General features: G+C 34.0%; 1 protein-coding gene across 2 annotated transcripts in view; it reads left to right on the top strand.

Moving 5' to 3' along the window:
- The window catches only part of LOC106878269 (sugar transporter SWEET1), a 50,673-nt gene extending 44,620 nt beyond the window's left edge, over nucleotides 1–6,053 (top strand). For both annotated transcript variants that reach the window (XM_014927443.3, XM_014927442.3), the window contains 2 exons: nucleotides 2,213–2,332; nucleotides 4,752–6,053. In XM_014927443.3, coding sequence (XP_014782929.1) covers nucleotides 2,213–2,332; nucleotides 4,752–4,850 — 219 coding nt within the window. In that variant the 3' untranslated portion in view covers nucleotides 4,851–6,053. The remainder of the gene's footprint in view (nucleotides 1–2,212; nucleotides 2,333–4,751) is intronic.
- Nucleotides 6,054–13,197: the final 7,144 nt, after the last annotated feature.

Below are 13,197 nucleotides of genomic sequence, written 5' to 3'. Positions count from 1 at the left end.
CAATTCCTTCTTCAGATATTCTTAGATGGAGTCACTGCTATAATCTGTTTTCCAATGGCTTTTCTTTTTTTCGGAAGCGTCTCAGCAGTGGTCTCACGAAGCTCCTTCCAGAATTCCTCATGAGAAGTGCGTGAGGTTGGCTATGTCTCAATCTCGTATGTGTTGGTACATCTGTAGCGCTGCTTCTAAGTTATGTATTATACATGCAGCTTCCTTTTTTTTTGTTATAAACAATAGATGAACATATCAAAAATGAACTTACATGCATCCAGATGTAGCTAAATAATATATTGATTACCAACCTCCAGCCTGTTGTTAATTTGGGATCCTAGTCTGTGTATGAGTATAGCTTCCTTAATTCTTAAATTACCCAAATTTCTTTCATTGGCCTCAATTGTGTATGAGTATAGCTTCCTTAATTCGGCTTAAGTACCCAAGACGACCAACACGCCAAACACATAGAAAACCCAGCAACACCTGCTTCCTTAAAATACCCCATTTTAGCGAGAGGATAACTACAGCCACCCGAAGAGCCATGATAAGAGAAGGGCTAGACATACAACTAGCCCACTCTGGCCCCTCTCTGAGAGAACACCTCACAAAGAAATGAACAAGGGACAACAATCAATGCACACTAACAAATTGTCCCATCCGTGACACAGATTTATGCCAACGGGTAAATGTTGTGTATAGAATAGAATGTAACAAATGCAACAAGTTCTGTGTGGGTAGCACAACAAGACCGTTACACGTCCGCATCAAAGAACAGCTGAACAGGAGAGCCTCCTCCTTCAGAAAACATCTAGACAGATGCCAGAACACTGACAAAAGCATAACAGTCACAATTGAGGCCAGTGAAAGAAATGTGGGTAATTTAAGAATTAAGGAAGCTATACTCATACACAGACTAGGACCCCAAATTAGCAACAGGCTGGAGGTTGGTAATCAATATATTATTTCGCTACATCTGGATGCATGTAGATTCATTTTTGATATGCTCATCTATTGTTTATAACAAAAAAAAAGAGAAGAGGCAAAAAAAAAGGGAAAAAAAAAAACATAATACATAACTTAGAAGCAGCGCTACAGATGTACCAACACACACGGAATGAGCTTCGTGAGACCACTGCTGAGATGTTTCCAAAAAAAAGAAAAGCCGTTGGAAAACAGATTATAGCAGCAACTCCATCTAAGAATATCTGAAGAAGGAATTGTATTCCGAAATATCATCGGACTATAGATAACTAAATTACAACAGGTGTATAGTCCATTTTTTGTATTATAGTGCATTGTTGTACCATTTAAAACTTTTTATTCTTTACAATTACTATTATTTGGATATGGAAATAATATCCATATGAATGCACTCACACACACACACACATCATTTAACATTTACCTTCCATTCTGGCATGGAGTGGATTGTTTGACAAGATATGACAGCCCAAAGGACTGCACTGAGTTCTAGTGTCTACTTTGGCATGGTTTATATGGCACTAGCACTAGTGAGGTCACCAAATAACTCACAAAACAAGCTCTCTCAATTGATGTGGCTTTATGCTGATTGTTGAGAGGCTAAATTTGAAAGGGGGTTAGGAGCAAGTGTTTTGTTGTAGAAGAGATACATGGCTACCCGAGCTGGAAAGGAAAAAATGCTGAGATGTCTGGGCATACCCTTGAGATACAAGGCCAGTCAAAATGTTTGATTGTCTTCATTTATATACTTTCCAAAAAAGGATGGTACTAACAAGAACACTAAATTTCAAATGAAGATCTCAACTTAGAATTCAGTCGTCAATTGTTCATCAATTGAGGTTGTTTACATAAACTGAAATGATGCTAGTTAATGTTTTCTAAAATAGGTTCTACACAAGCAGGAATTAATTATCAAAGGAAGTTAACTAGTCAAAGATAATTAATCAGTTTGAGAATAAGTTTGATTCATATTGGGAACCCTTTTGATTTGTGTTCCCCTTGTAATATGCAAAAACGGTGCATTACAGAAAAAAAAACCCTATTAATTACTGACTTTGCCTAACTACCAAACAACTCTAAAGTTTTTTTGATGAAATTGTGTGTGTGTGTGTCTGTCTGTCAAAGAGACAGACAGAGACAATAGGCTTTATCATTAACAGAGTTGCTATGAACTAACATTTTTTGATGTATGAAAATATGTTGTGACTTTATAGAAAATTTTTTAATTATTTTCCAGTTCCACGTGGTTAGAACCAAAAGCACTGAATGTATGTCTTTTCCATTAGCTACTGCCAATTTTGTGGTTGCTCTTGAATGGTTTTTCTATGGGGCTTTGTTAAAAGACTTTTATATGCAGGTCAGTATTTTTGTTTAGTTAATGTAATTGTATCTCATTTCCCATGTGGCTGGAAAAAAATATGTCAAAATGTTGATTTTCTTTTTTTTTACCTGAAATGAGTAAGGATATTTAGAGTTTACTCCAAATAATAAAATATGTTCTATAAAAGAAAGGATATCTGTGTCAATATGTGCACAAATGTCTTTTTACTAAAATAATAGTAAAAGTATTGCTTATGGCTGGCCACTTCAATGTGGTTGTTGCACCCAGTATTTATTTGTAGCGGGAGATAACTCCTGCCACCCTAACTTCAAGACCACCAGATCATGTGGTTTTGATCTGCATTGGATCTCTTTGGTGGTGGGTACTTGTTGCCAAGTATGGCAGCAGTTTACTTCGCTTGCAATATATAGAAAACACAGTGTCATACAATCACTGATTTTGTAACTTGGAAACTAGACTGTTAAAAATTCTCTTCGAGATAGAAGCAGTATATGAACCAAACGTTATTGCTTCTCCTCCGGCTGGTTTATTACCAGCTGCTGGAGATGTCTCCTTGGGGTTAAATGGCAGTATCATCATGTTTTAGAGGACAGTCACATTAAAGTGATTATAAGCAATACTTTTTAGTTCATACACTGCTTCTATCTCAAACAGATTTTCTAACAGACTAGTTTCCTAGTTACAAAACCAGTGATTGTATGACACTGTTTTCTCTATATTGCAAACAAGGTAAACTTCTGCCATGCTTGGCAATGAGTATCCACCACCAAGGAGATCCAATACAAATCAAAACCATGTTGCCTGGTGGTCTTGAAGTTAGGGTGGCAGGAGTTATCTCCTGCTTGCAATAAATATTGGATGTGAGAAACACACTGAATAAACCTGCTGGAGGAGGTCTTCCTGGGGTTAAAGTGGCCAAAAGCAATATTTTTTGGTTCGTATACTGCTTCTATCTCAAACAGATTTTCTAACGGACTAGTTTATTAGTAAAAGTTTTATATTCATTAAACATGGTTGATTGGATGTCTGCTTACTCAAAAATAATTAACCTAGCTTTGAGTAAGATACATTATTCTGTTTGTATCAGTCTACATAATGGAAAGGAGGTAGCATGACCAGTTCATAACTGAGAGTTTTCTTGAAAAAGAATCCAATGGTATGTCATGTTCCAAACTACCCAAATATGTAAGAATTAGAAAACTAAGATAAAAGAATTTTTTTTATGTGAAAATTCTGTATTTAAAACAAAGGATAGCAAAATATTTTGCTAGCTAAGTCATGAAAATTTTAAAGAATTAAATTAGATGAGACAAGTATGGTTCTGGGATGTTCGAAAGTTTGTTCTACTTGCAATACTAACTTGAGGTTACAACCACTATTGTCATGTTTTTTATTAGTTGGTTAGAGGTAGAGAAGCATCTGTGATACTTCAATTTCTGTAGGTTGGTATCAATGGCTAGAATGTGAGTTACAGAGGGTTTCTGTTCTAGGAAAGAATTATTGGGAAAATAATGCAGAATCTAGGAACAGAAAAACAGTAAGGATGGCAAAGAGAAGAAACACAGTTGTGTGTCAGGTTTTGGGTGGAAGTTGTATACAGATTACTTGTTCAGAGTAACAGAAATCATTGTCTCAGTAGAATCTACAGTGCAGGCTATAGGAAGTTATAGGAAAAGAAGATATAGTGCATTTGTGAGCCAATAGTTCTAGCATGTTGTTGACTAAGCTTTTTCACAATAAACTGAACAGCCTTTTTTGGGATGCAGTACAGGGTTTAGGGTTTATGTGTGTGTCACAATACGATTGTCTCAAAGTATAAGCAGTTCACCAACATGGGTTGTACTTACTTCAACTTAACAGGATCAGAAATTGATCGGGGCTGAAGTTTTTATTTTTTGTAGCACCCCCAATTTTTGAGATACGTTATATATACACATATATAGCATTGATTCTTTGGCAATGTTATATATGTGAGCTTACCTTAAAAGATCACTAGAGATCATGATACTTAAGCCTTTGTAATGACTTTAAGGGCTTTAGTTGTATATTGTTCATGTGTAGATAGTGTAGTGCACAACTGTTTCTTTAATGTGCTTAGTAATTGTATCTCCGTATTATTGTTTTATGAGCTTATTGGTAAACTTCTATGAGGTTTCTTCACTTGCCAGAAATACCAACCATTCTACCATATTAAATAATAGAGTTCAAGGTGCACTATTCCCAGTTATGACTTGAGTGCCTTTGAACATAAACAACAACATATAGATACAATTTACTTTTAAGTGAATTTATTTAGAATGAGTTACATATTTGATAATAAAACATTTCAAATAGTTGAGTTTAATAATTCAGTTTGTATAAAACTTTAAGCATTTTGTATTATAATGGGGTTTTTTTCTTAGTTCTATTAACTCTAATATACCTTATCTTTCAGATGCCCAATATGTGTGGTGTTTTGCTCTGCCTTTTCCAGTTTGCATTATTTTTCAAATACCCAGCAAAACCACAGCCAATACTTTCTATCAAAGCTTAAATGCAACATAATGAATGAAATTTGAAATCAACCAAATTACTCTATTCCAAAGTCCAAAAAATGCATTATTATATATATTGTAAATCTCAAACGAATGTTCAACTCATAAACTGACCATTAACTTAAAAACGAAAGCCAAGATTAATTTCATCATTCTCTTCTGTATATATCCAATGGTACTACTAATATTTTTGCTGTTAATATAATTGACAGTCTGAATCAAAGTTTTGATCATCAAAAAAGCATTTGCTTTTTCAACTGTTGACCAACATGAAAACTACCAAAGCTTGAAAGAATTTTATCAAAATGTAGTATTTGGGACCAGTAACTTTTTGAGTTAATTGCTTTTATGACCAGTTCTTCATTTTGACACATTATATGCCAAAATATCTCCAGTTTTGTAATTCATTTCATCAACGTAGGATTTTTGTTTTGTTTTTTACATTGTAACAATCCTTAAAAATATCTATGAGAACCAGTTACCTCAGGAAACTGGCTTTCACTGTTTGTATTCATTGATAACAATAATTGTTTCAGTTTATAGCTTTAATTTTATTAATCATCCATGTTATTATTGACACAGAGGTAGTGAAGATGATAAAGGCAATGTCAAATTGAATTCTTCTGTGTAACTATGGCAGTTCCACACTGTTTTAAGTTTACAATATAGTGGTGGTGTGGGAGAGTGGTGCAGTTTTGTCTTTCAATCCATCTGAATATCAGTCACAGATTAAGATGGATTCTATGTATCCAGAGAAATTAATTTTGTCTTCAGTCAAAAGAAATTGCTATTGTCATTTGATTCTCTTCACTACAGTTAGAAGGGGAAATAATTGTGAATGGAAAATGCTCAAATCAGAGAATTGCTCTACAAAGTCTTATTTTTAAATCTCCTAAAAATAAGTTTTCCTCATCAAACCTCTTGAGAAAATTCTTTGAATCTATACATACAAACTCCAGCCAATAATAAGTTTTATATTGGAATATATTATATTACTTATATAAAACTTTATCAAGTTTTAAAAGAAAATTTAATTTAATTCTGTCATGAAGTGCCTTGATTAATTTTTAACGCTCTTATGGAATATGAAAAAATGGTTTTATCAAAACAAGAATTTTATATTGTTTCTCAAACATTTCAGTATTTGAAATTGCTTGCTTTACATAAATTTGCAATGTTTCAAATATTATCTAGAAGCTATCTAATCAATGACTTACAAACTTTGTTATACTGTGATCATTTCACTTCCTTCAAAATCAAACTAATAATACTGAAATATGTTTCGTTAATATACTCCATCAGTGTATTACAAAAATCTAATCATGTTTTACAATTCATTATCATGAGCCAATTCAATACACACATGCATTTTCTCTTCCCCCATTATATTATGATAAAGCACTTTCCACAGCTGAGTTTGACCTGACATACTATCAAATTTGGCTAGTGGCCTAGAAGTTAGGTTCCTGCACTCATGATCTTGTGGTTTCAATTCCTGTACTGAGTGGTGCATTGTGTTTTTGAGCAAAACACTTTGCTTCATGTTGCTCTGCAATCATTTCAACTTCTGACATGTGGCACATTATGCACCTGTACAGGCAATGTTGATTTGACAGAGTAAGCTACGAGCAGTACAAATATTTGATTCCTATAAACAAATCATCTATGCAGGTTATTCAGCAAGAAATAGTGCAATCATCTTTCTCAAACTTGAGAGACTACCAACAACCATGTGTGTGTGTGTGTGCATGAGAAAATTAGGATAAAATTAACTTATGGATGTTATTTATTTAAAGGCATTCAAATTCATACAGAGAAATATATATATATACTGTCTTTGGTCTGAACTATACGTATGTATTATTTTATATTGCAGTTATCTCACAGTTCCTTGGAGCTATGGTTATTAAATATGTTCAGTCAGATTTGATGAACATAGCTCCAGAATATGAAATAGAATTAAGTAATTTTATATTACAGTTTTATGGACTTAACTAAACAATATTGCTACTGCTTTTTCAGAGCTAGTCATTGGATGTATCTTATTGGATCTATCTTGTCAAATGAGAAATCTCTTGTTTAACAATGCAGCTTCAAGTAGACCCATCTGGTAACCCAAGCTTGAGGAAACTAGTAGTTTTGTTCTTCTGTTAAGTTTTTATAGTTGTAATATAAGATCAACTTTGTTTCATATATCATATATTGTATGTTCCTTGTTTGACATTTGAACTATACCTGATTATACTGTGTGTGTGTGTTGTGAGTAAAGGTGAGATATTCAAGTGGATAATCTTTTGGGTAATTTCATGTTCCTGGGAAGAACACCTTATTCTATATTAACTCACTTCCTTTAACTATTTAGTGTAGGTACCTATAATAGACTAGCATTCAGTCTGTCAACAGTTTCACACCATGAAACTGAAGCTAAACACTGGCTTTCAAAGATCATTTGGAGCATAGAAGTGATTTATATATATATCATCATCATCATCATCATCATCGTTTAACGTCCGCTTTCCATGCTAGCATGGGTTGATATATATATATATATATACCAGATGTAATTTTCAATCAATCAATTTGTTAAATTTACAAACAAAAAAAGACCTACTTATTGACACACTGCACATTATTTTCTTAAAACACAATTTTTTTTTCTGTAAAATTGTTCATGTTAGCTCTTTAAACACTTATCTTAAGCTTTTTTTTTTAGCTTGTGCCATCCATTATTCTATTCTTAATAATATAAATCTACTTAGGAATTAGATTGCTAGTACAGGTACAATATCAATTTTTTTTAACCTTTTGTTCCAAAGCCTTTCTAGATTGTGATTTTTCTGAACCTGGGGTAGTCATTATTAAATGACATAGAAGTCACTTGTACATTAGTATAAATGATACAAGTTTTTTAATACAGTATTCTGCAAGGAATGAATAGATTAGTCTGGTGGCCATAGGAATTTGAATTTCCTGCTCATAAATTAATGTGGATTATAAAAGGTTCCAGACCAGCATTGTCTGAAAAGTTAGTGTTGTACTTTTACTGGTCAAAACAATCTTTTCATATCAGATATGTCATGCCATAATGAAATTTTTAGATATTGGTTTTAGATATTACAAACTAGAGTGAAACATAGTTTATGAAGTGAAGCATACTTTTAAATCTTAAATAAGAAATCACATATACTTATTAAAATTGTAAATTTGGCATTCGCATTATTCTCTCAAAAGTAATCCTTTTTTGTTCACATTATTTTGAATTAATCATGCATTATTAGATTTGAGATTTTGATGAGTTGATTGTTAGTTTTTAGAATGATATTGCAGGGTTGGTATGAGAGGTCACATCTGACCAGTTTGAAAATTATACAGGTAGAAAACTTTGGCCTGATTAATTAGTTAACTAATTACCTGTCCTAGGTATGATTCTGTGCATCATGTATGACACACATTTCTAATTTTTTCAACTACCAGAGCAACTTGAGATTTACGAAAAGAAATTTTAATATTACTCAGAACGTATAAAACAAGGGTTAACTAAAAGTCTAAAAAGAAATTTGAACATTTACGAGAAACATGATATGCTTTGGAGAGGCAAAGGGTTAAAATAATTATTTAGGTATATGGTTATTCCAATTCCAAATGATTTTAATGTGTAATGTGAACAGTCATAAGGTTCTTAGAAAGTTAAATTAATTCAGCTATATAGTTTAAATGCTTTACAATTAGCTCACAGATATAGCTTATAGTTATTTGCAAGTTGGGCATCTTTCTTCTGCATAACAAAGTGGAAAGTGGTTTCAGCAGAGATTAAAATTGCAGTCACATGATTAAAATTTACTGTGCTCTCTCAACGCCGCTCTCTCTCTCTCTCTCTCTGTCTTTCCATGTCTTATTACCCTCTCCAAAACAGACATGCATATATACATATTATATATAGTTCTCATATAGGTTTTATTTTATATATATATATATAATACACACACACAAACGTGTGTGTATATAAATATATATATTACAAATGCTAGCATGAAAAAACTCATAAAAGCAAAAGATATATATATATATATATATATATATATATATATATATATATATCATCATCATCATCGTTTAACGTCCGCTTTCCATGCTAGCATGGGTTGGACGATTTGACTGAGGACTGGTGAAACCGGATGGCAACACCAGGCTCCAGTCTGATTTGGCAGAGTTTCTACAGCTGGATGCCCTTCCTAACGCCAACCACTCAGAGAGTGTAGTGGGTGCTTTTACGTGTCACCCGCACGAAAACGGCCACGCTCAAAATGGTGTCTTTTATGTGCCACCCGCACAAGCCAGTCCAGGGGCACTGGCAACGATCTCGCTCGAAAATCCTACAGGAGCCAGTCAGGCGGTACTGGCAACGGCCACGCTCAAAATGGTGCATCTCATGTGCCACCCGCACAAGAACCAGTCCAGGGGCACTGGCAACGATCTTACTTGGCTTGCCGGGTCTTCTCACGCACAGCACATTTCCAAAGGTCTCGGTCAGTAGTCATCGCCTCGGTGAGGCCCAATGTACGAAGGTCTTGCCTCACCACCTCAGCCCAGGTCTTCCTGGGCCTACCTCTTCCACGGGTTCCCTCAACTGTTAGGGTGTGGCACTTTTTCACGCAGCTATCCTCCTCCATTCTCACCACATGTCCATACCAGCGCAATCGTCTCTCTTGCACGCCACAACTGATGCTTCTAATGTTCAGCTTTTCTCTCAAGATACTTACACTCTGACGGGTATTCACATTGACATTACACATCCAACGGAGCATACTGGCTTCATTCCTTGTGAGCTTACGTATGTCCTCAGCAGTTACAGCCCATGTTTCACTGCCATGTAGCATGGTTGTTCGTACGCATGCGTCATACAGTCTGCTATATATATATATATAGACATGGCTGTGTGATAAGAAGTTTGCTTCCCAACCACTTGGTTTCAGGTTCACTCCCACTGTGTGGTATGTTGGACAAGTGTGTTCTACTAAAATCTCTGGTCAACCAAAGTTTTATAAGTGGATTTGGTAGAGGGAAACTGAAAGAAATCTGTCTTATATGTGTGTGTATGTGTCTTTGTCCCCCACCGCTAATTGACAACTGGTGTTTGTTTGGCTATATCTCCATAACTTAGCAGTTTGGCAAAAGTGAGCAATAGAGTAAGTGGCAGGCTTTAGAAAAAAAAATTAGTACTAGGGTCAATACATTCAACTAAAACTTCAAGGTGGTGCCCCAGCATGGCCTCAGTCCAATGATTGAAACAGCTAAAAGGTATATAGCCATCTATGTATCATACTTAATATATATACACCATTAAAAGGTAATTTACAGTAGTATTTATCCTGAGGTAACATCTCTTATGGATGTACTGTGCTTAAAAACCCAACATATATTGAAGGTAGATGAAAATTGTCCCAGCAGCAGAGCTAGCAAGAATGCCAAATGCATTTTATCCTAATCAGGCCTTATCAGCAGCATGTATTAACAGCCAGCCATATGCACAGATAAGATTTACAACTTATAACTAATTTAACAAGCTAAACTATGATTATTTACAGACAGTATGAATAAAATTATATCTAACCCTATGACTAACTCCCCCAGGTGTGACAAATGACTTAAGAATGTGTATAGTCCCTGTAAAACCTAACAAAGCAACATGAAAGCAACCACTTCATATTAACAAAAATCAAAGATAATTAGATATTAAATTCAATCTATCATAAATAGAGAATTTCTCTTAGTGGATATTATGATTTTCACTCACAGATATCGCAAAGAAAAATAAACAATGTTTGTATCCACAAAACAAATGTACATACTCCAAATTTCAGCGTATATATTATTACAATTCAACATAAATATGTTATGTACTAATAAAAAATGACCTAGGAAACGCAGTATATCCAATTCACATAACCTCTGTGATGGAAATTAAAATTTTCAAATAAAAGTTTATAAAACTCACATATATATTTTTATGAACACTCCAGGTCTGTGTTTGTGTGTGTGAAAATATATTTACTATAGTAAAATAACAAATGGACAGGTGGTTAATGGCATCAAAGCATTTATAAAATAGTTATACTGAAGTGAGTATAAAATTATATAAATGGAGTAGAAAGACAGGAAAACAAGAAACCAAGAGTTCATAGTAATTCTTCAAATATAGATATGTATCTTGAAAGTTTATACTATATCACAGATAAAAGAGAGGAGGATCTAAGCAGTCCTTCATAGTAATTTTTCAGAAAGTTCATACTCAAACCTCATAGATAAAAGATAGAGAAACAAAAAATCCTTTACATCTGTTTCTAGGGTTTGATGCTCAGTAAGTGCAATATTGTGTGTACATGTATATGAAGTAGATAGGCATTAGCAAACATATATCATATAACACAAGTTTAAATTATATGACCACTTTTTAAGATGAGGTGAATGTTCACTTAATTTAAACTTGTGATAGTATCATTCATAAGCTGTGTCATTCATTTCTAATATTCTGTGAAAACATGTTTAGTCATCAGAAAATATTACTCTGCTTGGAAACAGGTGAGGTTTGGTAACAGGAAGGGCATCCAGCCTTGAAAATCTGTCTCAATAATCTGTTTGATCCATGGCAGCATGGGAAAGTGGACATTAAAATGATGATAATATATATATATATATATATATATATATATATATATATAATTTATTATGATGACAACATATCTTTTCTATGCTGTTCTTACAGCTGATTGCCCTTCCTCTTGTACCTACCCTCACCTGTTTTCATGTAATATACCCCATGGCCAGTTTTGGTTCACACAGAAGATTGGAAACAAACAAACAATTTGTTCATTTCCAATCATCATATGATATGAAGACACACATGTGTATGTATGTATGTATGTATGTATATATATATAACTCCTGGCAGGGGTTGAACTGCTCATTTCATTCAAAGTCAGTGCATATTGAAGGTATGGCTTATTTTATACTTGTTACATTTTTGACTTGATATCTACTGCTAGTAGCTTGTCTAAACAGCAAGCAATTACAGAGTATACTGGGTGCATTTTGTATGGCACTAGCACTGGAGAGTTAGCCATGTTTTTGACATGACTAAAGAGAATCACAACATCACTTCTCTGCTTGCTCTCAGGCTTTTTACTAGGTGAGAAGCACGAGTGATAGAGGCATGAATAATAACATCGAGAGGGATGTATGATAGACATTGAGTGACAGAAGTATTCTGTATTCTAAGCTAGGTGTATATATTCAAGGCAAAGCAACATGACTGTGATGGCAGGGGGTATGATGGAGGTTTACGTGACCCAGGCGACAGAGCTTAGGATGCTAGGAGGTGGGGGCTGGAAGGAGAAAGAGTATGATGGGAATTAAAAGTAGGTGTGTTCTGTACAGTCAATGGCACAAAGATATATATATATGCATGCATAATGTATGTATGTGTGTTTGCTTGTATCTTTTTCCTTTTCTTCACATTGTTTGTACACTATGTAAAATCCTGGTTACTATTCAACACTAATGATGTCATGAATATCTGTCTCAGTAGAGTTTGTCTGACCAATGTTTGCATGGCTATGGCCTTTAGATGAGTATGGCATGTATATATATATTTTTTTTTTTTACATATTTCAGCTATTGGACAGCAGCCATGCTGGAGCACTGCCTTGAAGGGTTTAGTCAAATAAATCAGCCCAAGTACTTAGGTTCTTTTTTTTCCAAATCTGGTACTTATTCTATCAGACTATTTTTGCTGAACTGTTAAGTTATGGTAACATGAATAAACTAATAGAGGTTATCAAGTGATGGAGGGACAAACATGAAGACACACATATGCATACATGTATGTATGTATATATGTGTGTATAAATATAAATATATATATATATATATATATATATATATATATGACAGGCTTCAACACAGTTTTTACCAATTCACATACAAGATATTGGTTGGTCTGGGGCTATAGTAGAAGACACTTGCCTAAGTTGTTGTGTAGTGGAACTGAAACCGAAATCATGTGGTTGCAAAGCAACATATATCTTTTAATTGCATGTAAAGTTGCATAAACATAAGTGACTCAAAGGTTAAGAGTTTAAATCATTGCCCTTTATATAAATATCTATATATATATATATATATATATATATATATATATATATACATACATACACATACACTTAAAGAAATATGTGTGTGTGTTTAACCTCCCTCTCCAACCTATACTAACCAGTTTTTCCTGTCCTTCCCCAGAGCATTGCCTTCTGGAATCTTCTATTGTTTTACAGCCTGATATCTTATCGCTAA

Source organism: Octopus bimaculoides, chromosome 1, assembly GCF_046866305.1.
Source record: "Octopus bimaculoides isolate indiv1 chromosome 1, ASM4686630v1, whole genome shotgun sequence".
NCBI classification, from domain to species: domain Eukaryota; kingdom Metazoa; phylum Mollusca; class Cephalopoda; order Octopoda; family Octopodidae; genus Octopus; species Octopus bimaculoides.
The sequence above is the reverse complement of the archived record's forward strand: the minus strand, read 5'-3'. Positions and strand labels throughout refer to the sequence as shown.